General features: G+C 42.0%; 1 protein-coding gene across 1 annotated transcript in view; it reads left to right on the top strand.

Moving 5' to 3' along the window:
* Nucleotides 1–27,610, top strand: part of PDE11A (phosphodiesterase 11A) — a 130,340-nt gene that overhangs the window by 70,169 nt on the left and 32,561 nt on the right. Inside the window, exons 12-17 of the mRNA XM_066635002.1 lie at nt 10,598–10,688; nt 13,594–13,694; nt 17,817–17,894; nt 20,815–20,878; nt 23,573–23,647; nt 25,756–25,839. Coding sequence (XP_066491099.1) covers nt 10,598–10,688; nt 13,594–13,694; nt 17,817–17,894; nt 20,815–20,878; nt 23,573–23,647; nt 25,756–25,839 — 493 coding nt within the window. The remainder of the gene's footprint in view (nt 1–10,597; nt 10,689–13,593; nt 13,695–17,816; nt 17,895–20,814; nt 20,879–23,572; nt 23,648–25,755; nt 25,840–27,610) is intronic.

The following is a 27,610-nucleotide window of genomic DNA, read 5'->3' as shown; positions in this document are numbered from 1 at the left end:
TCCCCTGTTTTTGCACTGGTCTGTATAGAGATCTGCTCTCCCCCCCCCCCACTTGTATTGGAAGATCTGGTGAGGAGGTAGATGTGGTGTCAGCAGTGGCCCCTTTAAGGGTAAGGCCTGGGCATCCAGCAGAGTGTGCTGCACAGCTGCAGCCACTTGAAGGCAATAGGGCCCTCAGGGATATAAGAGCACCTGAGGCAGGAAGGGCTCCACTTATTTATGTGAGTCAGCCTTTTCCTACATGAAGATCATTAAGTCCAAGTACAATTCCACCATGACTGATGAACATTTGGAAGTGTGCTTGAGGCTGGCTGTCAGCAGCTACTGTCCGGACTATGCATCCTTGGCTGATTCACTTCAGTGCAAGTCATCAAAGTAAACTCAAGTAATTACAAAAAATGTTTATAGTTAATTATGTTGTGTTGTGCAATATTGGCTCATGCGGTTATGCAAGGTACACCAACATACATTGTACACATAAATGTTATATGTTATGATGGCGTGAACATTGTAAAAAAAACTCTGGTAGATCTCCGGGCCTTGCTGGGTTTCAAAGTAGCTCCCGAGCCAAAAAAGTGTGAGCACCCCTGCTCCAGATACTCTATACTGCAGGGCAGTGAACTGGTGAGTCAGATGCCCACAGGTCAACTTGATAGCAGATAGCCCACCCCAGCGAGGCAGAGAGTGGTTCTCAGGTTCCTAGTGGGTCTGGTGATCAGAGACCTGCTTCCAGGGAGCTACCAGTAGAACAACTGGCTGGCAACATGGTACAAGAGATACAGCAAAATAGTTTACTAAAGCCTGGAAAAGCACAGAATCCAAGAGTTCTAGTCTGGAACTCTTTTCTAGTCTTTTCTTGTAGCTGTTGCTGGCATTCTACATCTTTTCAGACTGAGCCCTTTCAGAATCTAGTTATCTGATTTTCTCTGTGAACTGCTTTGTGAACTTTTTTGTTGAAATGCAGTATATAAATACTGTTAATAATAATAAAAAAGTTATTCCTCCATCAACTACTGAGCTGATGTAAAAAGACATACATACTGGAACATACACAACTTTTCACCAGGTTAATTCTGTCTTGATCCTGTTCTAATGTGCACTGAGTGTTCCCTTAACAATTGTCTCTCAAATGCTGGGCAAGAGGTCTGCATTAAACCCATTCTAAAGGCCTGTGGGTGGATTTGGAGGACTATGAATCAAAGGAGAACTAGGAAACCTGAGCTTATACTGATGGAACTGGATAATTGTTGTGGCTAGTTATACATAATCATATGCAGCTGTCTGATACTGAGTCAAACCGATGGGTCATCTAGCTCAGTAATGTCTTCACACACTGGAAGTACTTTCTAGAGTCTAGATTCCCACAGCTCATGCCAGAGGTCTCCAAACTTTTTGGCCAGAGGGCCACATCAAATATCCAGTGTGGTGTGGAGGGCTGGGGAAAAAATTTAAATATAAAATTTAAATAACTAAATTAGAGATGGAACTTAGAGGAGTGAATAAATGAATGAACGGGCTCATTCATTCAACCTCTCTGGCCCTCAGAACGCCCTCCAGGCACAATCAGAGCACAGTTCTGGTCATGTTCAGTTGAGTCAGCCAGAGGCTTTCAGGGGACAAGAGGTTGGCCCCAGGCCGGAAGGAGGCTTGCTGCAGGCAGCATCTGACCCCCCAGGCTGGGGTTTGGAGACCCCATCTCTAGAGGTTCATACTTTTCTAGCCTTTTCTGGAAATGCCAGGGATCAAACCTGAGTCCTTCCAAATGCAAGGCATATTCTTTACTACTAAGCTACAGCCAGAAGCAGAGCTAGAGGGGATCGAATGGTAAGTAAGGCACGCTCCACAATGTGCAGTGTAGGTGGTCCTCTCTTTGGTGTCGGGGCCATTCGAGGGCAGCGACAGCAAAGTACTATTGCTGCCCTGAATGGCTATAAGACTGAGGGGGAGGGACACTTACACAGTGCATTGCAGAGTGTGCCATTCTTGCCACACTAGCTCTGCTTCAGGCTATAGCCCTCCCCAGTGTCATCATCTCCTAAGCTGTCATATTTGTTCATGCCATTTGGTGCTGTGAACCCAGAGACTTCCCATCCCAGCCATAGTTCAGTGGTATTTTTCATGGTAGGGAGAACTATGTATTTACTTGTGTGAAGCTGCACACCCTTAACAGGATGTTCTGATCTATTCTGTTCTCCTTTGCAGCTACCATTCATATTTCAGTGACGTTTTTCCTATGCTCTGAAATATACTAGTACAACAAGCATAAAGAGCCACAGTTATGAGCCAAAATAAGAAATGATGCTTCAATGCTTGATAATTGACACAATAATCAAAACATATTTTATATCAAATTTGAATTTTTGAGCCAAATCTTCTAACAAATCCTGTATCTCTGGTCATCTGTTTGTGTGATTAATCACACAGGCCTACAAAATTGAGGGTCAGAAAAGTTTTTCCCAAACTTTATGGTGGTTTGATATGAATTTGGGGTGCCGATTCCAAAAATGGCATCCATTTTGCCCTATCACGTCTAGTGTTGGAGATATAGTATAGCTTCTTTAGTGAATGGCTCAAGCAGCTTCCTCATGAGGAAGCCATGGTGTAGGCGTCCTCATGAGGAAGCTGCTTGAACCATTCACTGAAGAGGCTATACTATATCTCCAACACTAGACGTGATAGGGCAAAATGGATGCCATTTTTGGAATTGGCACTCCAAATATACCCAGGAATTGATGTAATGTTTAAGGAAAGCAAAATGTGTTTTGGCCTGTGTCATTGGTTGTGAGTTTTGACCTTTGACCTTTAAAGCCCTATACTGCTCTGGGCCAGGATATCTTAGAGACCGCCTACTCCCGTACAATCCGGCTCGCCATCTCAGGTCATCAGAGAAGGCCTTTTTGCAAGTGCCGCCACCCAAGGAGGTCCGGGGGGTGGCTGCAAGAAATAGGGCCTTCTCGGTAGTGGCACCAACATTATGGAACTCCCTTCCCCTTGACTTGAGAATGGCTCCCTCTCTTGAGAGCTTTCGGCGAGGCCTGAAAACACTGTTGTTTAAACAAGCCTTCTGATTTCTGGCCTTCTTAACTTTTTTTATACATCTTTTAGTTTTACAGGCTTGATTCCTCGGTGATCTGCTCTTTTACTCTTTTAATCTGACTACTGTTTTTATGGCCCTGTAGTGTGTTTTTAAATGTTTTTATCTGTTTGTATTAATGTTTTTAAATTCTATTGCTTTTTAATATGTTGTTAGCCGCCCTGGGTCCCGTTAGGGAGAAGGGCGGGATAAAAATAAAGTTTTATTATTATTATTATTATTATTATTATTATTATTATTATTATTATTAATCTGCTTGCATAATATGCTTTATGGCCCAATCCAAAGGGGTCTTTACACCACCATAATAAGCATTCTGATGGTGTAAGCCCTTTTACAACTGTTGCAAATGTGACAGCATCGGTACACGTGGCCTGGCCAACACTGTGAGTGGCCAGGTCCACTCAGTGTTGTTCAGCAGATGCCTGCTGCAGGTAAGCCCATGCAGTAGTTGGAAGGGAGGCAGGGAAGGAGTGGAACGGGGAGACAACAGGAGCAGGGAGGAGGATGGATCAAACCCAGGAAGGGCAGGTTCAGTGGCAGCAGTGAACCTTCTTGGGTTTGGTCCCCCCCTTGGGCTAACCGCCTTCTTGGGCCTGATCCACCTTTTCAGGTCAACATGGACTTGTACCAACTATACAGCTGGTGGAGGTCCAATTTGACCCATGGCAGCTGCTTACTCCAAGGCAAGTGAGCAAATATTCCCTTACCCTGAGGTGGCCTCCTGAGCCTGAAACTCCTTGCAGAATATAGTGGAGGCCACATTGGCACTATTGCGTTGCTGCACGGGGAGTCAGGATTGCACTGTGAGATTCATATCTGTTTGTAGCAGAAAATTGTATGAAAATTTAATTTTGCTATAGTATGTTTTATACATATAATGTTTTGATTATTGTGTCAGTAATCATGCTTTGAAGCATTTGTTCTTATTTTAACTTAAATATGCTGTGGCATCAGCTTTTCAACACATGTGTTTACTAGAACAAGGCAATTCTTGTTGGGTCAAAATTAATTGAAGTGATGGGGTATGCTTGTGCCCTATCCTGCATTTTTATGACTGAGTGTTGGTAGAAAATCTGTCTTCTGGCCATGGGGAGAAGGGTTGTAGCCTAACCATGTTTTCTTAGCGGAGGCGTGAAGAAGTACAGGTGTGTGCCCTTAGTGACCTACCGGCTTATGCCGAGATTGCATATGTGATTACCATGTGTGGAGTCACATAGTCATCGGGGGTACACACCCCCACTCTCCAAATGTAGAGGGGGGCTCAGCTCCCCTACCCTCCAGAGGCTTGTCTGAGTCTCCCAGAGGCAGCGCACATCCGAGCACTGCCTCTGCAAGGCTCAGATCAAGGGAAATTGCACTTCTTGCACAATTTGCAGCTTCCTCCATGAAAGCAGAAGTCACGCAAGAGCCGCGATTTACCTCAGTAAATCAGTGCTTGGTCATGTGCTGGTTCTGGGAGGCTCAGACAACCCTCTGGAGGGGAGGGGAGTGGAGCATTGCCTTTCTTGCGGAGAGTTCAGATTGTGTCAAGTGCTGCTTGACGACGGGGATCATGGTCCGAATCCCTGTAGGTAACTGGTGCACAACAGTATAGCTGAAACACAGATTTTTAGTCTCAGTGGGTACTAGGCCTCAGTCAAAAGTATAGGCAGCTTGAAACCAGGGTCCTTAAAGGAGTGCCTGCTTCTTTATGTCAATCCACGTACATTTGGGTTATCAGATGGGACTCTTCTTCCTGTACTTTGGATCTGAGATTTGGCAGTTGGTTGTAGGATGCAGAGCCATTTATACAGTTAACATATCATTGCCAAACTCAGGGCGCAATCCTAACCAACTTTCCAGCACTGTGCCTGTGGGGCATGTGCTGCATCTTGCAGTTGAGGGGCAATCATGGAGGCCTCCTCCAAGTAGGGCAATGTTTGTTCCCTTACCTCGGAGCTGCATTGTCCTTATGTCAGAGGTGGAAAATAGGTTAGGATTGCGCTCTCACTATCTAAGTATACCTTATGTGCCCATAATAAGCTATTTGTCTCCTAGGTTTTTAGGAAACTGATGTTCCACAAGCCCTTTTAGCAGTAGGCTAATTGCTGGTATGGTTGTTGGTTAACGTATTAGTTTTGTGATGGATTAGTAACTTTGACTGCATGTTTAATTAGACAATTTTAAAAGCATGGATTATATTTTAGTATTTTATATGAGCCCGGGACACTTTTGCAGTGCAAGATGGGATAGAAATTCCATAAGTAAATAAATAAAATGTCAACCCATTTCAATCTCCTGCCATCATCACTAAATTGCTCACAGTGCAATCCTATCATTGGCCTCCACCAGCACAGCGGCTGCTGCATCTGCCTAGAGTGTCATAAACATGCCATAAAGCATGTTTGCAACTATTTGAGATTCAGCAGTGCTGGCGGAACAGTCTGGGCCAGCCTGCTGGCACTGCATTCAAGCCCCCAGCCCCCAGCGAAGGTGAGTAAAGCTCCAAGTTGTGCAGAAGTGGAGGGAGAGCACCAGAAGGGTGGAATGGAGATGGGGAGCTGTGAAACGGAGCAGGGGGTGGCAAGATGGGGGTGGGATTGGCAGAGGATCTGCTGTATCCTAACCATCTTCCTTGGCCTGCTGGCCTTAATGTGGGAATTCTCAAATTTGCTCAAGTGGTTTAGCTGGCGCAGATCTGAGACGCCCCATTGGTCAAGCTGGGGCTTTACCCGGCATAAGGGCACAAATGTCCCCCTTACTCCAGGTAGACCTCCCACCGTCTCCTAACTGGTACTGGATACAGTGGAGGCCATGTAGTCCAGCTGTAGCAGCACAGTTTATAATTGGGATGTTAGTTAATGAGAACAAGAGGTTTACTGTAGGAAATAGTAAAGAAGTCTGCTGCATTTGAAAAGGACATTGGATGCAAATTGTATCTACAGTATGATGTAAAGCGGATCACTCTAAATTCCAAACTGCCTAATATTCTCTCGAGTGCTTGGAAATATACTTAATTTTTCTTCAGTGACTTAAAGCCTTGGTCTCGGCATGTCTACTCAGAAATATATCCCTTTATAGTGAATGGGGTTTACTCCCATGTAAGTGTGGATAGGATTGCAGCCTAAACCTGATTGGATTATGAAATACTGTTAGGGAAGTGTGAAGCCATTTAAGGATTAGCAGCATTAAAGAGATATTTTCAGTGGTTAATTGGGAGAGAGAGGTGTTGGTAATGAATCCTACCTTGAAGGCATGTCGTCTAATTTAAATGCGTTTCGGTATTAGAGAAATGTGGGGGGGGGGGCGTGAGCTTCGGTCTCTCAGCAGGGAAGAGGGAACTGTATTCTTCTTGTTCCAGTGCCTGCAATGGCACAGGAGAAAAAATTTTGTGCCGCAGCATGGTCAGGTCCTGGGTAGTTGCAGCAGAATTAATTCAGCAGTAAAATTCTAGATCAAATGCGGCTGTAAGGGTCTTTTTATATGCAGATGAAGCTGGCCCTGTGCTGCAGCTGTCCAGTCTGTATCCATGCCAGAATAAATGCTCAGATGATGAGAGTTGCTTTGCAACTGCAAGTGCTCTGCAAATGATGGCACACACGTGCTTTGATCCTGCAGGACAGAAAATGCCATACTTGAGCTGTTAAGATATGAACTCGAATGTTGAAGGGTAAATCTCTGATAGATTATATTAATAAATCGTAACTTGACTTTAAAAAAAGCAACACACCTCTCTGTGGCCTGCCTTATTTTTCTGTTCAAATGATGTGTATTTACCTTAAATACAAAGATAGCTTAAAAGGGGATTCTGTCAGCCAGTGACTGTCACTTAGCTCCTTTCTGTTGACAGTGCGGGAGTCCTACAACTTTGTTAAAATTGCTGAAGGTTTTGAACAAAAGGCACATGTGACCTGGTGGGTTAAGTACTGTTGGTAACAGGGGTTGTAACTTCCATAACAGATGCTGTGCTTTATTTGCACAAGCTGACTCTTAAAATCAAACTTAGTGTTACCCTTGATTCCTTTCCTCTCGGCTCTAAGTGCCTGAGTTGCTTGTGATGGAAGCTCAAGAGGCGTGTGATTGAAAACAACAGCAGAGCTCCCTGAAATTGCTCTGTTAATACACCTCAGCACTGTTTTCTCTGGGGGCTGATGTTTCCCAGTCATTTCCCCCCCCCCCGCCGCCCATTGCAGCTGCCCCATGATGATTAAATATCAGTATAGTGCAGCTTTGTAGTATAATCTCCTAGGAGACTCTTTCTCCTCATTCCTAGCATAATCTCTTACACTCATTTCTTTAAAATAACAACAACAACCCCCATCTTGTGGCTTTAGGCTGCATCCCAGAAGTGAAATTCTGGTACACATTAATCTATTGTGACAGTCCAAACCTATTGCCTTCCACCTCTAAACAATTCTCAGTTTTGTAATTACATTTCATAGTTTTCCTTTAAGGATTTGACTTAGCATTTTAAATGACGTGCAGGATATATATTTTGCAGCAGGATCATTTCTAAGCAAGAAACACGTATACACTTTCAGTGGAAGAGATGGCATTATATTTTTCGCTATGCCATCCATTCTGCTCTTATCTTCTTAGGGCCCAGCACCGGTGCAGCTGCAATGCAGCTCTGTGGTAAGGGAACAAACATTCCCAAACCTTGAGGAGGGCCTTGTGACTGCGTCCCCACCACAAGATGCAGTGCACACCCCATTGGCACAGCTGCAGTGGCACCGTAAAATTAGATAGGATTGGGTCCTTAATCACTTTTGCGGTTTTGATATCATGTACGGCAGTCTATATTAGGAATGAAACTATAAATGGCAGTGGATATACACACACAGACTCACACTGTATATCTCTAGACCAGTGGTTCTCAAACTTTTAGGGAGCATTTCTCCCTAAATAAGTTTTTGCAGAGAAGGAGCAAGGGCAGCAAGGCAATCCCCAGGATCTCATTGCTGAGGAGGGTGCTTTTACTTACTGTGGGCAGAAGCAAGGAACAGGTGGTGCAGGGAGTCCTGCGCAGCCCTCCATAGGGCTCCCCAAATGTTAGAATGTTGAGAAACAGCACCTCCTGCAAACCGAAAATGGTTTGCTTGCACTATTTCTCATCATTCTAACATTTGGGGAGCCCTGTGGAGGGCTACGCGTGGCTCCCCACACCTCCTTTTCCTTGCTTCTGCCCACAGGAAATAAAAGCTCCCCTCTTGCCCCCTTAGCAATGTAATCCTGGGCATCGCATCACTGCCTCTCCCCTTTCCCCATCCCTAAAGGGACGGGGAAGCTTTACATGAACTGGTGGGTCACGACCCACCAGTTTGAGAACCACTGCTCTAGACACTATATAGAGTTAGGGACTTTATCAAGTGCAGGTAGTCCCCTCATTGTGAACTATTCTATACAAACCTATCTTGATTTAAACCAGAAATAATATTTTAATTCTCAGAGAACATATTTCTCCTTTATAAGAATATAAGAACAGCCCCACTGGATCAGGCCATAGGCCCATCTAGTCCAGCTTCCTGTATCTCACAGTGGCCTACCAAATGCCCCAGGGAGCACACCAGATAATTTATAGAGAAATTAGGGCTACAGAGAGGTTAGGTGGGCTACAAGGAAGATTTTTACCAGGGTCCTTTTGCACCTGCATACCTTATCCTCCTCCATCCTCCCTGCTCCAAGATGAAATGTTCAGGGCATTTGGGAGTTGCACAAGTTGTTCCTGATTGATTCTTGAATGCCCACTGGGAGGTAAAGTGGGTTTTACAAATTTACAATAAATTTGTAAATAAATACATAAATACATAAATAAATATTACCGCATTTGTTCAGAGAGACATAAGAATGTAAGGAGAGCTGTTCTGGATCAGACCAAGGTTCTTTCTAGCTAACATACTATTCATACTGTTCATTCCTAACAGTGAATGACTAGATTTCTCCTTGAAGTCTACAAACAGGGCAAGCAAGTATGCATTTGAATGTACACAGGTTTATCCACAAAGTCTTGAGTATCTCATTTGCATCAGGGAAATCCAGTGTATTTGCATAATCAGAGGCACAGACATTGTTAGTAGAAGGCTGCATCACAAAGTGGGTTTCCAATAGCCTACATCAGTGGTTCTCACACTTTTAGCACTGCCACAAACTTTTTAGAATGAGAATCTGTCAGAATCCCACCAAAAGTGATGTCATGACCGGAAGTGACATCATCAAGCCGGGAAATTTTTAACAAACCTAGGCTGTAATCCTACCCACACTTACACAGGAGTAAGTTCCATTGACTATCATTGTTAAAAGCATATACTTAGTAGCCTTTTCAAAGTACAGATCTGTAACATTTCAAATTACATAAACAAATTTAATGTATTAGACTCAATGCAATCACATACCATGGCAGTATCAAGTCTAATATATTAAAAATAAAATGTTGAAATGAATGGTGACCCTCCTGAAATTGACTTGCGAGCACCGGTCTACAGCATACAATCCTATACAAAACTATCTTGATTTAGACCAGAAATCATGTTTTAATTCTCGGAGAACACATTTCTCCTTAATGGAGGCATCAGGATCACAGAGAGGTTAGGCTGGCTATAGGGGAGATTTTAAACAGAGTCCTTTTGGCACCTGCGTGCCTGATCCTTCTTCGTCCTCCTTGCTCCAGGATGAAATGTTCAGGGCACTTGGGAGTCACATGGGTTATTCCTGCTTGGTTCCTGTAGTGTAAGTCTGCCCCTCAATACAACTGAATGCCAAGTGGCTACCCTACTTGAAACCCCATTTAATATTGGGGTCCTGGGAAATTATTCATAGCTACCCCACTCTCTCTGCAGCCCTGGAAGGAATCTTTACATTCCATAAACCAGTAATTTTCTACCTTTTTCATCTCATCACACACTGGCAAGGCACAAAATGGTCAAGGCACAACATCAGTTTTTTGACAATTGACAAGGCACACTGTACTGCCAATCCCCCAATGGCCCTACTAATATATGACTAGCTCCCAAATTTCTGCGGCACACCTGGGGACCATTCATGGCACACCAGTGTGCCACGACACAGTGGTTGAAAATGGCTGCCATAAACATATGACACAGTTCTCTGACAGAGAACAGACTGTGACCTCCACATTATGTCAAGAAGTGTGACTTTAATGTATTCATCCAGAGACAATGGGCATCTCCAAACTACTCCAGGCTCGTGATCAGAAATATGATATATATTCAAAATATTTGGATAATGTTTAGACAATTGGTCATGAATTGACTCTATGAATTGACCTGCACTTGGGCTAATTTTGTGTTGCCTGTGAACAGAATTTCTAGCTGACTGTCACCACACAACCTGGCATAAATCCTGGCTACATAAAATGTTTTTCAAGTTGTTTTGTTTCTTTGCCAGGGTTGCTTGCAACTGGTGAAAGTGGGGGAAAGCATTTGCCTCATAATTTAAAATGTTTTGGGAGCATTCGTTCAAAGAATCAGTGCTGATCTTTGTGTCCTTTGGAATTTTTTTCAGGACTGGATCTGCCTTGGCTCAGCTCTATGGGACTTCTGCTACCCTGGAGCACCATCATTTTAACCATGCTGTCATGATACTTCAAAGTGAGGTACAAAGCCAACAGAATGCCCAACTGCTTCTTCTTTTGCTAATATAAATACCTAAAACAATCTGCATGGTTTTTGCATCATCATAGCACACCAATTTTCATTTCTCTCTCTGCCAAAATGTGTAAAAAGAATTCTGAGTTCTAGAGCAGATCAGCTGGGCTTTTTGATGCGACATGTGACTCATGATAGTTCCCCATACCAAAATAGTTCAGCAAAGTAAAACAACCTGGAGTACGGTTCCAAAGTTTCTGACTTTTGCTGTTTATGCCATTAGAACTGGTGTCTCCTAGTAAAATTATTCTCCATCATAACCCCCTTCCTGCAGTATAGTCTGACATTGTCCCTGCCTTAATTAATATAGCACCTTGTAAATTCTATGATAGAATTCTCCCACAGCCTTCTTGGTATTCATAAGATCGTCAGATCAGTATTTTTTTTTCTGCTAAGACCAGCAAAGAAATGTCGAGTATTATGTGCAGATACACACAGTTTGATTCTTGTGATATTCAGCCAAATTAAACTACACATTTCAGTTGGTTTTATTTTTAAAACAAGATGATAATAATCTGGTTCATCTTCATAATGTTTCCTCTTACACCACATGGGCTAGTTTATACAAGCTATAATTTTTGACCTAGCCCTGGGCCCCAATCTTCATACCCTTGGCCTTGCTCCAAATGGGCACACCTAAAGTTCTGTAAATGCAACAGGGCTTTCATTTTGTTTCCTTCTGATCATGTCTCCAAACAATCCAATAAACCACCCTTGAAATCTGGAGATTTAGACACACTTTCTAGCATAGTGTGAGGAGTTCCTATAGAGTAACATTCAGGGCCAAAGGAGAGCAAAAAGCATAACTAAGGCTTTGTATATGCCTTTGCATAACATGCCTTTGTATATGCCAGATGGAATTTTATTTGGAATTGCAAGCTCTCATTCTCCTTTGTTACTATTTCTCCTTTCTCTATCCTACTGCTTTTGCCAAACTCAAATTTTTTTGAAAACCTGATCCTGGGTTTGTATCATAAGGGCATTTTGTGTAAACAGAAGGTTGTCCCATTCATTTGGGGGTGTGTGTGTGACTTCTGCTGATTCTTCATGTCTTGATAGCCTCCCCAAGGATAGTTTTCTATCTTGATGGGGAATGTTGTGGAGAAGAGGAGTCAGATTTTATCACCCTTAATTTTGCTCTGATAAATATTTAGTTAATGTATTTGATGTATTCTGAGTCTAGAATTTATGTTTCTTTGTGCTGAATTTGGATTTTGGCATAGCTTACACCTGCACATTGCATATAAGAGGAATGTTTGATTCTTTCAAATAAAATAATCTGTTTTCATAATCATAATCTGTTTCCTGCTTGTCTTGCAGCAAAATACTCAGTGAGGTTGTTAAAGTACTTGTCATAAAAGATTCCAGCAAAGATTTATACACTTATGAGTGTCCTGAACATGAAACAGTGCATGGTGTTCCAAAAGGGAAGAAAAACTTTTTTATAATAGGAAAACTAGGGGGGGAAAATTAGGGAAAAAACTACATCCTTATATCCCTGCTATATCAATTTTTTAAGTACTGGGAGTTTTAAATGCAGGGGAACATTCAAAAATGTGACTTCCGCAGGCCAGAGTGTTAGACCAGCAATCTCCAAACTGCTGACCACTGCATTCTGGAAAAGACTTCCTCAGCACAAACGGAACACTGTTCCACCAAGAAGCCTACTTACAGTGCTGCCAGTCTCTCCCAAACTGCATGCGGGCCAGCCATGTCTGTCCAAAAATCTGGGTGCAAAGCCTTCTGGGGCGACTGACCCCAGAAGCAGCTGAGCGGTGCGTAGTTTAAGGGTCATTTTCGGCATGGTAGGAGGCTCCCCAGCAGAACGGAGTGTTCTGCTTACCTGGAGGACGCATTCAGCCATGTGCCGGATCTGGCCCACGGGACATGGCATGGAGAGCCCTGTGCTAGACCATTCTGCTTTTTTCCACAAGAAATGTCCCAGAAGTCTGTACCTTAGCCCAGTGATGTCCTGAATTAGTCCATTTCGTTGAGTATAAATACAGGGAAGTGAATGCAAGGAGATAACTAAGGTCCCAGTGTTGTTACCACGCTAGACCCCTTTAGACAACATAATTTTAATTTTGTACTCAGTGATATCAAGATAATTCTGTTGGTGTAAGCCAGGGCTCTCCATACTGTGTCCTGTGGGCCAGATCCAATGCGTGGCCCTCCAGGACTTCCCTAGGCCTCCCAATGCCTTATAAGGCAGTAAAAACATGGAGAAACCAGAAGTGGCTTTTTTCACAGGTTCAGTCTGAGCCCAGCAGAGGCTGCAGATGGATGTCCTTGGCCTCTGCCAGGCTCCGGAGGGTGGGAGGGGGGGTGTTCGCCCATATCCACGATTTCACTTTACTGCAGGGGTTCCAGAACAGAACTGCCATGGATAAGGGGGCATGCCTGTACCTGGAGATAGTAGGGATTGATTTGGAGACACCCTACATGCACAGCAGGTGCTCTCCTGCTGAGCTATAGCCCCTCTTAACAAAGGCATTTGGGAAAGGAAAAAAAAAATAAAGAGGTATGCTATTTATCAATGGCATGCACCAAATATCTTTGTGTGCCTATAATTTGGATCTAGCAAAAAATTCTAGGAAAACAGTTTAAGGCTGCAATCTTATATAGAGCTTTCTGAGAATAAGCCATTCTGAACACGGGATTTTACTTCTGAGTAGAAAAGCATATGATTGTGCTGTTAATTACAGTGGCTGATGGAAATATTTTTGTCATTATTTCACTATGAATAAAAAAGGATTTGCGGTAATGATGTCACACATTGCAGAGTTATTGAAAAATCTTTCAAAAACTATATTGATTCTTAGCCATTTAGCTTTGCTATCTCTTTCATTATAGGGTCACAACATCTTTGCTAACTTGTCCTCCAAGGATTACAGTGACCTTATGCAGCTTTTGAAGAAGTCGATACTGGCAACAGACCTCACTCTCTATTTTGAGTAGGTATTGGCATTTTCTGAATTTGACAAATGAAAATCCAAAAGAGCTACAGCCCCTAATGACCTTTTAAATACCAGTGAGAGCAGAGGGCAGGTAATACTAGAAATTACTATTTAATTATCATTTGAGTTATTTACTCCAGTGCTTGCTACACTTTGGGTGTGCAAATGTTTTACATTCATTATGTACAGATATTTTCAATTTTTTTTAATGTACAACATGCTTTATAAAGTCAGAAAAGCCCTGAAATTAGCATTTCAGGCAGCTGTTTTCCCTTCTAGCTTTCTAGTTTTCTGTGTGTATGGATTTTTTTTTTTACATGGGTGAGTCTTCCAACTTGTAATTCCCACATGTGTACTCTGAAGTGGTAGACACCTAGAAAGTATCACATTTTTTAAAAACACTTGTAGATTAACCCTCAGTGTTATATTTAAACGGGGAATCACATCCAATAAGACTCAAAATTCTCTGTTCCAGTCCTGTACTCCTATAAGCAGACAACAATGAATTGCTCTTCGATAGACCTAGCAAGCATGTTACTTTGGGAGGAGTTCTCATATGCATACTTCTTAAGAGATTATCTACGTCTGTAAAACAGCCATCACAGCTCAAATACCCAAGATAGAGTTCTCATATTGTCTTATACCATCAGTAACATACTGCCCAAAAAGATAACTCACATATTCCCTGGTAAGAAGGTTTACCAACTTTTTTTCTTGAAAATGCTCCTGCTCATTTAACACGCACATAAAGCACAGAAATTTTACAGTTGAAACTACTCCCAGTACTAGGTCTCCTTGCCAAGAAAGGGTTCAAATTCAGTTGAACTGTATTTATTTATTTAGCGTATGGCATATAATACATGGACTTGTATATCAATCAAATGTCAATGTCCAGTTCATCCAGCCATTCAAGGACAGAGTTACCTTCATTGAAAAAGTCAGACCATGGGCCGGTATACACCCTCATCAGTTGAACTTCTGCCTGTATTCCCGTTTGCTAAAAGCATAGGAATCCTGCCAAAGAAAAAGCAGACAGTCTTAGCTGGGAGTCAGCAAGCATTGTATATACCTATCCAAATCAGCCAAAGCATAGTTTGCCACAAAATGTGGTGTTGGCCACTAGATTAGATGACTTTGAAGAGGGATTAGACAAAGTCATTGCATTAGTACATCTGTCGGCCCAGTCCTATCCCCCCTCCTGCCAAAGTAACTAATATTGCACTAGTACAGGATGCTTTACAGCAGTCACAAAGCAGCCTCCACCAGCACACACTGCATGCCTGCTGTTGGCAAGACTGGAGCAGCCTCCCATGCACTGGCAGATCCATGGAGATCGACCAGAGCAGATAAGCCAGTGCAGGGGGTTGGAGTTAGGTGGGGTGGGGGGCAGAACAGGACACTGACGGGAGGCAAGGGAAAGTTCAGGGTCAAGCTCAGGAGGGGAGCGGGTTCATCGGCAGCAGCTCATGCTAAATCCTAACCCCCCAGGCCTGATCTGCCTTCATAGATCAACATGGACTTGCACCAACGATAGCGCATTGGCGCAGGTCTGTTTTGGCCCATAGCAACTGCTGGGGCTTACCTCTGGGCAAGGGAACAAATGTCCCCGTATCCTGAGGAGACCTCCAGCCGCTGAAAATCCCCCACAGGATACAGCAGTAACTGTGCTAGCACAACTACATCACCGCTCAGGGATTCACAGCCCAATCCTGACTAACAGTCCAGCACCAGTGTAGCTGTGTGAACAGGATGTGCAGTGCCTCCTATGGTTTGGGATCAGTTTTGGAGGCCACCTCAAGGTTAGGGAGCATTTGGGGCTGTACTGGTGCTGGAAAATTGGATCAGATTGGGCTATTGGATAGGATTGGGCTGTGTGGCTATTAGCCAAGTTACCAAAGTGGAACCTTCATGTTCAGAGGCCATATACCTCAGAATACCAGCTGCTGAGGATTGCTTTCAAATCCCTTTTGCAGGACTCCTAGCTGCATCTGGTTGGACACTGTGGAAAGCAGAATGCTGGACTTCGTCTGCTGCAGATCTCTTATTTGCTTAGCTCTTGGAATGTGACAAATCATGAGAGTTCCATCCAACTTAACCACACCTGACAATGCAGTTCTAGTTCCCCACTGTAATTTTTGTTTTTATCCCTCTCCATTCATTTCCCTGACAACTGGCACACAAAAAAACAATTGGGTCACCCAGAAGTATATGGAGTTTCACAGTATATGGAATCACATCAAAGTGATTCCTATGTCACTTGTATTTCTAACATAAATTCTTGCAAAACTGTCTTTCCTTGCCAATGTCAGAATGCAGGCTGTTCACACAAGCCACATTTTGGTTTCGTTGAAGGTTTTTATGTCCCTTGTTAATTGATGTATATTGCTAAAGGGAAGCTAAACAATGGGAAAAAGAAAACTGTCAATTTTCTATATATTCAGAAAAAATGTACCAATTTACAGACTTTTTATTCAAATTAAATAAAAGCATCTTGAGTAGTGCTGACACAGTGCAGAGCTGCATGTGAACAGTTAAGGATAAGATTGATTTAATGCCTATGTGCCAGCTCGTTTAGGTCATTAAAATTGTCATCACTGCAGTATTATTATTATTATTATTATTATTATTATTATTATTATTATTATTATTAACAGTATTTATATACCGCTTTTCACTAAAAGTTCACAAAGCGGTTTACAGAGAAAAATCAAACAACTAGTGGCTCCCTGTCCCAAAAGGGCTCACAATCTAAAAAGATGCAAAAGAATACCAGCAGACAGCCACTAGAACAGACAGTGCTGGGGTGAGGTGGGCCAGTTACTCTCCCCCTGCTAAAAAAAGAGGAGCACCCACTTGAAAAAGTGCCTCTTACCCAATCAGCAGGGGTAAGAGTACTTATCCTCAGAGGAGTTGTTAGACCATCATGTGCAAGCATTTGATAGGCTATACAACATATGCAAGAAAAAGTATAACACCTGTGGCTTCAGGGGTACACTAGTAACCTTGATATGAAATAAACCAAAAATGCAGTCATCATTAAGAAAAAATAAAAAATTGTTCTTTTGATAGTTGTCCTTAGATCATCGCTTAGAACCACATTGGTGAAAACCAGTTCCATTGTGTGTAAGTGTGTGTGGAGGGATGTTTCACTAGCATGAATTATACACTACAAATTAGCTACATGTGGAAGTTGTAGACATTAGTGGGAACAGCATGAAAACAATCATGGGATAATGGCAATCAAGCCATACCAGATGACATATGAAAGGATCCTGAATCAGAAACTATCCAGCAAAGACTCCAGGAATCCATTTGCAGGATAGTCTTTCAACAAGTCATAAGTCTCTTAGTATATTGTGATAAAGCACTTTCATGTGTGTATATCCATGGAGATTGTGCAAAAAGCCATCCCACAGATGCCAGTCATATGAAGTAACTTGCCTTTTGCTTCCTCCCTGCTTTTTTGTTATGGAAAACTGATGACTGATCTACATGATATAACCTTGCATGATACAACTCATGCATAAACAGCATAACACAGAGGCTGTGATGTGTAACACTTGCCATAAGAATACTCTGCTTTGTGTGGAGAATCTTCATGTCACCTCCACATTTAAATGTACTGGCATACAATCTACCTGTTGGCATATGACCAAGGGCCAACCATTTTGGAACACTAGTAACTCTACATGTTTCTAAAATTCAAACCTTTAAATGCACTTCATACTTCTATAAAATTAGATAATAATAATAATAATAATAATAATAAGAAGAAGAAGAAGAAGAAGAAGAAGATCCCATCATTTATGTCCCTGTTGTTGCCAGTGTATAAGTAGGCGCCTATGAAATTGATGGGCTGTTGTAAAACTCATCCTCTAATTATTATTATTTTTTTAATTTGAGTAGACTGGAGCAGAAGCAGGCTGATCCCTACCTTCATTGGTTTTCCAGTATTTGCATAAGTGGAACGCTTGCTTATTATGCAGAAGCCACTGCAGTACTTTCCAAAGGGGCCAATAAACATTTGCAAAGGCCAGTGATCTTTTACAAAATGCTAACTGTCTTACCACAAAGTCTTTAAGTGTATTCATTTCCTTCCACTGGTATGTTTTGCTGTAGGAAGAGAACTGAGTTTTTTGAACTTGTCAACAATGGTGACTATAACTGGAATGTTATGTGTCAGCGAGAGATATTCCGGTAAGTAATCGGACATTTTCCTTTCAGTCATCTAGAAATGTTGACACTTTTAGCAAAGGCTAGCAGCAGTGCTCCTTGGCTCAGGACACTTGCTTATATCATACATACTACAAAGATAATCTCTATAGCTAGTGGTCCCTTCTCTAACTAAGAAGTGTTTACCATAGAGATTGCTATCAACAGGCTGAAAATCTCTTACTTTGGACAGATGTTTTAAGGAGCCATTGGCGATGCAAGTATATGGCAAACCATTTATATGCATATGAGTATTTGTGGAAACAACATCTGTGGCTAATACTATGGCAAGGGCATGCAACTTTGGAGAAGTATAATGGGCTGCTTCCTAATTTGGTATCCACTGCTACTGCCGATCCACCCATCCGCCATCTCCTTCCAGTTCAGTCCACCGTACATGCTCCAGCAGGCCTCCTGAAGACTGCTGGCATGTGTGGGAAGGCTCCAGCTTTCCCACCAGTGCACTGGCCTGCTTGCGCTGCCACAAAGCACTTTATGACTGCTTTGTGGCAGCCTGCAGTGGTGGAACATGCATTCTACTGGCACTAGTCTTCCATAGGATGGTGCCATGAGTTACCAAAGTGCTGATTGTTTCTGTTTTAGTGTGTTAATGTTTCATCCTGTGTATGCATGCAATCTGTTTGCACATTTTTGTGGAAGGGAGCCTCTAGATTTGGAAAATCTGATGCAGTTCTTGAATATCAGGGTTACACAATGGCCTGAATTCCTGGTTGCAGCCAGGGACTCGGGAAATTCACTCCCCTTCGGATTCATGACAAGGTTAGATGGCTTGTTGCAAGCTGACTTCAAGATAAGAGTTTTCAGCTGGACCTGGATTTTGGAGAAAGCAGTGTCCAGACTTCATATTATTGTCCATTAATGTATATAGGTGATTCAAGAAAAAATAATTCATTAGTGGTAAGAAGATCTACTCTGGAAAGAGTAACCAGAACATTAAAAACATGTGCATAGCAGGGAACAAAAAGGTGATAAGCCCCTAGAAATCAAGCGCAGGCCTGTCCACGATACTTTGCCTTAGAACTTAATAAACATCACAAGCAGCATATGCAATTACATTCCAGTGGCCACTTTTGTTGCAGAAAAGCTGCTGGGGGCCCTGTTTCAGCAGAGGAGCATTGGGAAGCAAGTGCTTTAATCTTTCCTTACTGTTATTTTTTTCCATTGCAACTCTTCCTCAAGCTATTTATCTCCTTCCAGTGGTCTAGACCAGGGTTCTCCAAACTTTTTGGCCAGAGGGCCGCATCAAATGTCTGGCACGGTTTTGAGGGCTGAAAAAATCTTAAATATAAAATTTATATAAATAAATTAGAGATGGAACTTAGATGTGTGAGTAAATGAATGAATGGTCTCATTCATTCAACCTCTCTGGCCCTTACAACACCCTCCAGATGCATAGTTCCAGTCATATTTGGCAAAGTGGGCCAGGGGCTTTCAGGGGACAAGAGGTTGGCCACAGGCCAGATAGAGGCTCGCCGCGGGCTGCATCTGGCCCTCAGGCTGGGGTTTGGAGACCCCTGGTCTAGACTAGAACCTTTACTCTCAGACCTGTGTCTATAAGTCTGTAGAGCAGGATGAGGGGAGGGAATCAGGTTGGTGGGAGGTTGTGGAGAAGTGAAAGGCTGCATACCCCCTCTTATCCACTGCTTTGCTCCTGCCAAGGCAGCTTTTCTGAAATAAAAATCAATCTGCTGAGTTTCCTACACACAAGTCATATGCAGTATTTACTCGTCCTTAATAAAAATTGAAAATAGTAAAATAAAAATAATAACAATAAAAGTGAAAAGACAATGCTATTGACCTCCATACTTACCTCATTGCTAGGCGGCCCATAGCTGCTGCCTCAGGAAGCCCTTGCATTACCTACAATGTCTAATGCTCAAGTAAGCATGCACACACACCTCTTTCTTACCCATGTCAGGCATCAGATAGGCATGATTCGCTCATCAGCCCCAACACTGCAGGTCACACTGTTCCAAAAGGTTCTCAGGAACTGCTGTACTCAACAACAACCACCAGGAAAGACTAAAGACTTTTGAGATACACAAAAGCAACATTACAAATTGTTCTCAGATAAGTGTGCACATAGCTGTGAAAGGAGCTATTCATGAGATGCCAGGTCTTTGTGTTTTAGCTGTGGCATGGGTCATTTCCTATTTTTCCATATCATTTCACCCTGATGTTAGAGCTGAGGCAGTATATTTGCCATTCCTTTATTTCCAGTGTCCTTGTTCTTCATTTGGACTTTCTCATAGTTTTATCTGCATCATGTACTATACATAAATGCTTTCTCCAGCTGAATAGTTTCTTTCTCCCAACACTTATAAAACATAATTGCGGCCAGGTATTAAACTACAGTGAAACACTGTAGTCCTTATAGTAAATCTTGAATTTTTATTGCAGATGAACCATAGAAACTGCTTAAACAGTGTCTGGAATGCCTCTCATGGTTATAGCTTTTCTCTTACCATAGTAGTCTCTTATAAGTAGGCAAATAGATTAGCCCAATCTGTATTTATTATGTAATAACTCCTTTTCTTACATCATGGCAAAAACCCTGCTGCCCTGTATATTATAAATATTACTTTATTAGTCAAAGTGCAACAAAATTAGTAGTTAGTCTGCAGTGATACATGGTTCTTTTGTAGCACTCAATGGATACCACTGAAAATTCATTATCTGATGATCTATAATGCATTAGCCTTTCTGTGTCTAATGACATAAAAAGTGTGCTGACTGCTGAAATTCCGAACAGCACCATCCCTTCTAGTAGAAAACCTGCTAATACTGTTTTTTGGAGTGGAGGGGAATTATGTATCCTGGGTGAATTTGTTTAGAAAAGCAACAAAGGTTTGTTCAGCTTGTATTGTTCATTTCTGTTTTTCAGATCAATGCTAATGACAGCTTGTGACCTTGGAGCTGCAACCAAACCGTGGGAGATTTCAAGACAGGCAAGTCATGATTAATAGCAGAGCAAGGAAGAGGAGGTACTGATGCAACCGTTTTCCCAGGAACCTGACATGCAAAAGACCAAATCTGCAATCGATTTACAACAGTATTGCTGCATTTAAAAATAGCACAGATTTTCTACTAGGCATGGTTTATTGCCCAATTCTTTGTCTGATGGTACTGAACAATATAAAAGCATCCAAAGAACATTTGATTCCATAATCGCAGCCCAATGATTAAGTGTTCTGCTTCATATCATCAGTTGAATTTTGAGTGAAACTCAGAATATCAAGTTATTTTGTTGGTAGTTGCTTCTTACCACAAAATGCTAAAGGCAAAAATTTAGCATGGACTGTTGGAGGAGATCTCTCAAATCTGTCCTTCAGAAATGGTTCCTTAAGGCAATGTCTAGGAATGCTGAGATCAACACAAGAGCCTTGATAAAAGCAGGCAAAAAGCTATTTCTTTTAAAAAAACAAAAAGCCACCACTGTGGGTCAAATTAAACTTTTGAAAATGATCCCATTATTCAGCTGCAGGGCCTCTTTTCTTTCTACAAAGTCCAAACCACTTAACTGGTTTGCTTCCTACTCAGAGACTTATTGTTTGCTAAATTTAAAATTAATATCAAAAATGAATAGATTATATCCCAGTTCAGGAATGCCTGGTGGCTACACATGATTGTCATGTCCTTTTTTCAGGACTTGGCATTTTTACATTTGTCTTTTAAAAAAAGAATAAAGTTTACCTCATTTTAAGCTCCTCTTTTCATGATTGCCTTTATAACACTCAATTTCTCTTTAAGATAGAGTAGAATGTTTATAGGGATCTGTGCAGCCTACATGATTACTCCGAAGTAAATTCCACAGACTTCAGTGGGATTTGCTTTTCTACTAAGGGTTCAAATTGTACTTTATGATCTTTCCGTACTGTTTATCATAAATTTCCATTTTGGACTGACATGTTTAATTTTGTACTTTATAGGTTCTGTTTTTATATTGTTGTTTTATATTGTTGAACCTTGGGCTTTTTTATTGTAAAAGATATAAATGTCTAGAAATAAATAAATAATGTGCAGTCTTACTTAGGTGAAGGAACGTGCCACTGTTATGGTGGTGTTACCGGAACTGACAATTTCAGCCACTATGTGGTTCCTCAAAGCATCTGTAAAAGTGGTCACATGATGCATGTGTGTGTGAATGTAGATGACAGAGCGAACAGCTGTAGTCAGAGCTTCTGTTTCAGCCAGCTCTGTTTGCGGCCTGAGACCTAGCATTTCTTTAGGCTGATAATCTGCAAAATATCTCTGGTCTTCCAAAAATGTAAAACAGTATATTGTTGAAGAAATGCAACCTGAAAATCAATTAAGGTTTACTTTGCAGAAGAGTGTTATATAATTTGAGAAGTTACTCACATGTATCCTTAGTTTTATTTCATTTAGATATATAGCCCAACTCATCTTGAAGGTAAATTAAATCAGTGAAATAGATAAAACATCACAGAAAGTGTTGAAACAATCTTAATCTTAATAATGAGGTGTTCATGTACAGCCAAGATATATGGTGATATGAAAATCTGTGTAGATAAGTGGTGCAGAGACACAGGTCTGAAATAGAAAAAAAAATCCTTGTTGTCTTTATTAAATTAAAATGAAGCTGGTTTGTTGGTTGCTTCTCACAATATGGATGCCACATGGAAACTGCCTCTGTGTGTTACCAGGTCCATACATTTTGTAAGTACCAGCCCTTAAGTGGATCAGTCCTCCCTGTATGCTTTGTTTCCATCCCACTACAACATCAGGAATATTGGGCCAAGGCCTGGGTGACATGCACAACATGGAGGCTTATCTCTGACCCATGCACATAAAAAGGGGCGACTAAATTGACCAGCCTACTTTTTCAGTGGTATTACAAGCAGTGCTTAGCAAGGGTTTACTGAAAATGACAATGAAGAAAGCTTTGATAGCAGCCTTTATTTCACTGTAGGTCACTGACAACTTCTAAAATTGCTTTTACAAAGCTAAATTTAAAGAAATAATCTCTTTCCTTCTTTTGCATCTTAGTAAGCAAGTGAGGGTTCATGAAAAACATGACTTTCCTTTTGCATCTCAGTTTCCATGGCATGATTTCCATGAAAATATGGATGCATTATGCTGGCAGTCCCATCAAGTGAATTTTGTCATGTAGCAATTCATATCCTTCAATCAGTGGCATACAGATCTGTTGTTTTCATTTACAAAAGGCATTTAAAATAAATTATGGCAGGAATGGAGGAAACATGTTAAGGGCATGCCAAACTTCAATGATTCAGACACAGCGGTGTCTGTGTTATGAAGGTTAGACAGAGAATAGGTGTTTATCCGGGCTCATGAGTAGGCAAAGATTGAAACGAACCAACAGAGAGACAGTGCACCACCAGTTTCCCAGGTGCCTTAGAACATTGATGTGTTGGCTTTCTTCAAGACTTCATGCATCTCTAATAGACCATTGCAGCAAAATAATATGAAAGTGTATTCTAATGTTATACGTTAAAGATTAATAGATTCTAGTATGTTCAAACACTCAAGCGGCTCTGATTCAAGAAGCGCTCTGAGCAGTCATATATTTGAAATCAGGTATGTGTGTAAGCTCCTTACATAATCAGGAAATTCATTTTCAAAAGCAGAATTCCTAATTGACAATATGATCTGTGTTTTAGGTAGCTGAACTGGTGACAAGTGAGTTCTTTGAACAAGGGGACAGAGAGAGGTCTGAGCTCAAACTCATACCTTCTGTAAGTTTGTTAACCAATTTTAGAAACTACCTGTCATTGTATACTGAGAAAATATTCACTGGCTTTTATCACTCTGTTATTAAATAACAATATAAAATTGTGATTTTTCTCCCTTTGCTTTCATTCCAGAACCACCTACATGGTTTTGATAGACAGGCAGTTAAGTGAAATAAGAAGAGATGAAACTAGATTTCTGGGCAAAGAAACTAAGGCCCAACTCCTAACCAACTTTCCAGCACTGGCAGAGCAGTGCCAGTGGGGCCTGTGCTGCATCCTGCAGTTGGGTGGCACTCACAGTGGCCTCCTCAAAGTAAGGGAATGTTTATTCCCTTACCTCTGAGCTGCATTGCCCTTTTGTTGGTGCTGGAAAGTGGGTTAGGATTGTGGCCTTATTTAGTGATAAGTTTTATCATATTGATTCATTTTACATCTGAAATTTAACTTTTCAAGACAGTCTAGAGGTGTTTGTTTTCAGTGAGTAAGATTGGATTATAGCCTTACAGAACGCAATGGGCTTACTTCTGGGTAAAATTTATTTTACTGTTTTCAAACTATAGGATTTGAACCAGAAAAACCACCTGTATATTTTTTTCCATTATTTTTTATGTGCAGCACCTAGATCTTTGAGTGATTTACTAAGTATTATAATAATGACAGTATAAAAACACACAATAAATATGATGCATCTCCCAGTTGTGGCTTGCTGTCCATTGTAGTATTCTTATCCCATATTGCAACTTACCTAAGGAGTTCAGTGATGAACTCGGGAACTCCTGATTCACAGCTCAGTCTCTTATGGCCCAATCTTATTCAAGGCCTGTGGCAGCGAATCTCATGATCCTTTGCTGTGCATATGCCCTATTCCAGCAGTGCATATGCCCTATTCCAGCCCTATTCCAGCGGTGCAAGAAGTGCATCACTGTAATGCTCTTCAGAGCCACAGTGCAAACGGCTGGTGGCTTCCCATACATGACTGCAGCAGCATGAGCCAAGATCCTATCCTCCTTTCCAAACCCAACATGCCCTCTAAGGCTCCTTGGAATTACACCAGCATAAGTAGCTAGCATAGGTCTGAGGAGACCTATGAGCAGCCAAGGAACTTACAGAGTAGTAAGTAAAATTTATTTTACTTAGCCCTCCCAGGCCATCTGGTCGTGTGTCTCTCCCCCCCCCCCCACATAATTGCATGCAGTGTACATGCCTTTGGCACTGCTGTGTCACCCAGGCTGGCAGGGGCTAGGATTAGGCTGTCCACCACTAGGCTATACGAGTGCTATTGGTATAGTTTATATATAATACAAATTATATATGAACTACAACAAAGAGAGCAAAATGAAATTAATACACTTTAGCTGTTCTGTTGAGTATATATTTTGCTTGGCCTTTGTTGCATATGCACCCATTTTCCCTGGGCCTAGATGACCTGGGCCCAGAAGAAATTTTCCCAATAAAAATTTAAAGGAAGGGGAAATAATGTTGCATTTTTCTTTGTGGATAGGGTTTTCAGTTTTGCTAGCTTGAGAGAGCTGAGGAGGAGAGCAGGTTGCAAAAGGTCCTGACCCTACAGATTTCAAGCGCTGCTGCTCTGTTCCACAACCACCACACAGTCACGCTGATCATTCACGGACGCTTCCTCTGGAATAAGGAAATGGGAGGGGAGTGTAAGTCTTTATCATTCCCCCCCCCCACACACACTATAGTATAGTGTATTTGTTTGACATTAAGGAATTACATAAGAACATGAGAACAGCCCCACTGGATCAGGCCATAGGCCCATCTAGTCCAGCTTCCTGTATCTCACAGCGGCCCACCAAATGCCCCAGGGAGCACACCAGATTACATGGTATAACAGTCAAATAAATTAAACTCTCAAATCCCATAAACAGAGCCAGAGAATAAATGGTTTATTTTTCATCCTAGACAAAAGACAGGGAAGTGTTTGTAAAGATTGATTATGGTTTTCGAAGTGTTCAGTTTGTAACAATTTGATCCTAGGTTCAAAGCGCTGGATGAAGCAGCATCTGTAAAATACTCTAGAGTAATAAAACATGACATATTTCTCCTCTCTCTCTCTCTCTCTCTCTCTCTCTCTCTCTCTCTCAATTCAGGCTATTTTTGATCGGAACAGGAAAGATGAACTACCTCGACTGCAGCTGGAATGGATTGATAGCATCTGCATGCCTCTCTATCAGGTAATTTTACATTCTGCTGCTGCAGAGTTAGTCAAAGCCTGACTGTCCCTGCCTCTCTGCAGAAGGTGGAGGTTGTGTAACTGTTCTGCAGAGGCTCTCAATCTTCAGATCGGTGCAGTCTGTCATGGACCCCACTCATTTCATGCTTCTCTCAGGGGGCATAAACAACACATGCAGAGGAAGAGGCTGAGGCACATCTAATGAAGTAAAATAAACGAGCACCGATTAGGCCAATGCCAGGGTCCTTTGTGTTTATCTGTGCAATACTTGATTTTGTCTACCAGCAAGAAAGAGGCATAAAATGTATAATCGAACGGTTCCTTCCTTGAAGCCAGTGATTTTCAACCTGTGTGCCATGGCCCATTGGTGTGCCACCAGTGGCCACAGGTGTGCTTGAGGGACTTTGGAGGGGCGGGGGTAATTTATAAGTAGGGTGATGTGAGCCCCCTTCCCAACGGCGCAGTGTGCCTTGTCAATTGTAAAAAAAAAATCGATGGTGTGTCCTGAAAATTTTAGTGCCTTCTCCATGTGACATGAGATGAAAAAGATTGAAAATGTCTGCACTAGTTTTGCACACATTGACTCTGGGGCAGAGGGTCATAGGAGCCACATTTGCTTTTCCTTTTGTAGAAAGTGGCTCCACCTGTGCTATTTTGGAAGCTGCCCTTGAAGCTTGGTGAGTGTGTGACTGTCTCAAGTAGTTCTCAAATGTGCCACAGGAGAGTAGCTATGAAATCAAGGCGCTCCATTCTACAGGCACACAGATATATTATAATGGAACTACTTGGTTTGGCACTTTTATCTTACTCCATAATTGTTGTACCTGTGGTTATCTCTTGGTAACAAACCTATGTTAAACAAATGCAGAAGTCATGCAAACAGGTGAAAAACTCCCAGCAATTACTGCTGTCTATCTTTGGCACAGTTTGTTTTTTTTTTGGGTGGGGGGCGGGAAGGGGTTAGATAATGTAGCTTGAGACAAATATTGCAAAAGAATAATTGCCCCAGTCTCAAAGTGTGCTATAGGCACAGGGGCTCCAAGGTGCAAACAGAGTTTCCTTGACCACAAGGGCTGCTCAGTTACTTTAATGTATGCCCCTTCCACAGAAATGAAAGGGACAAGCATGTGCACTTGAGGGTACACACAGTACTCCAGACTGAAGCAAGATGTTGAATTCTGGCCCAGGGGTCCCTGGTAGGATGTGTTCAGTTTGCATGTGGTGTGTAAAAGCTGCGCTTTTGATCATGGCTGTTGTTCTGTTTCCTCCCCCCCCCCCTTGCCTTCTTTGGCTACAAGCAAACATGAAAAGTTTCCCAGCATCTCCAAACCATGGAAGTTGGTGCATGTTGGAATCAGGTGCCCAAATAACTCCCCTCCCCCAAGGGATACTTAATTGTTAGCTGTGCTCCTTAAACAATTTACAGCAGCAGGACTCCATCCTGCCAGCATTGGACAGCTCATAGGATTGGGCTTCAAGGCACTTATGAATTATTCCAACTTCAGGCAAAACTTCCTGAAATGAAAGCACAAAGTGTCACCTCAACAGGCCTTACATAGCCCTTTATTCCCCTACAATCCCAACAGTTCACAAATAAATCAGTAAAGTAAACCAGAACTCCAAAGAAGTAACAGTTCACAGGGACCACAGCCTTGCTTGACCACTAGGTGTTAACAGAAAACTGTCAGGACTATTTTGCCAAATACCCCTGAGGAAATTTGCAGGCTGAAAGCCTGGAAGGCCTGGATGTCTGAGCCTGTGCATGTAAGCCC

The sequence above is a fragment of the Tiliqua scincoides genome, chromosome 1 (assembly GCF_035046505.1).
Source record: "Tiliqua scincoides isolate rTilSci1 chromosome 1, rTilSci1.hap2, whole genome shotgun sequence".
Taxonomy (NCBI): Eukaryota; Metazoa; Chordata; class Lepidosauria; order Squamata; family Scincidae; genus Tiliqua; species Tiliqua scincoides.
This window is presented reverse-complemented; position numbering and strand designations above follow the sequence as displayed.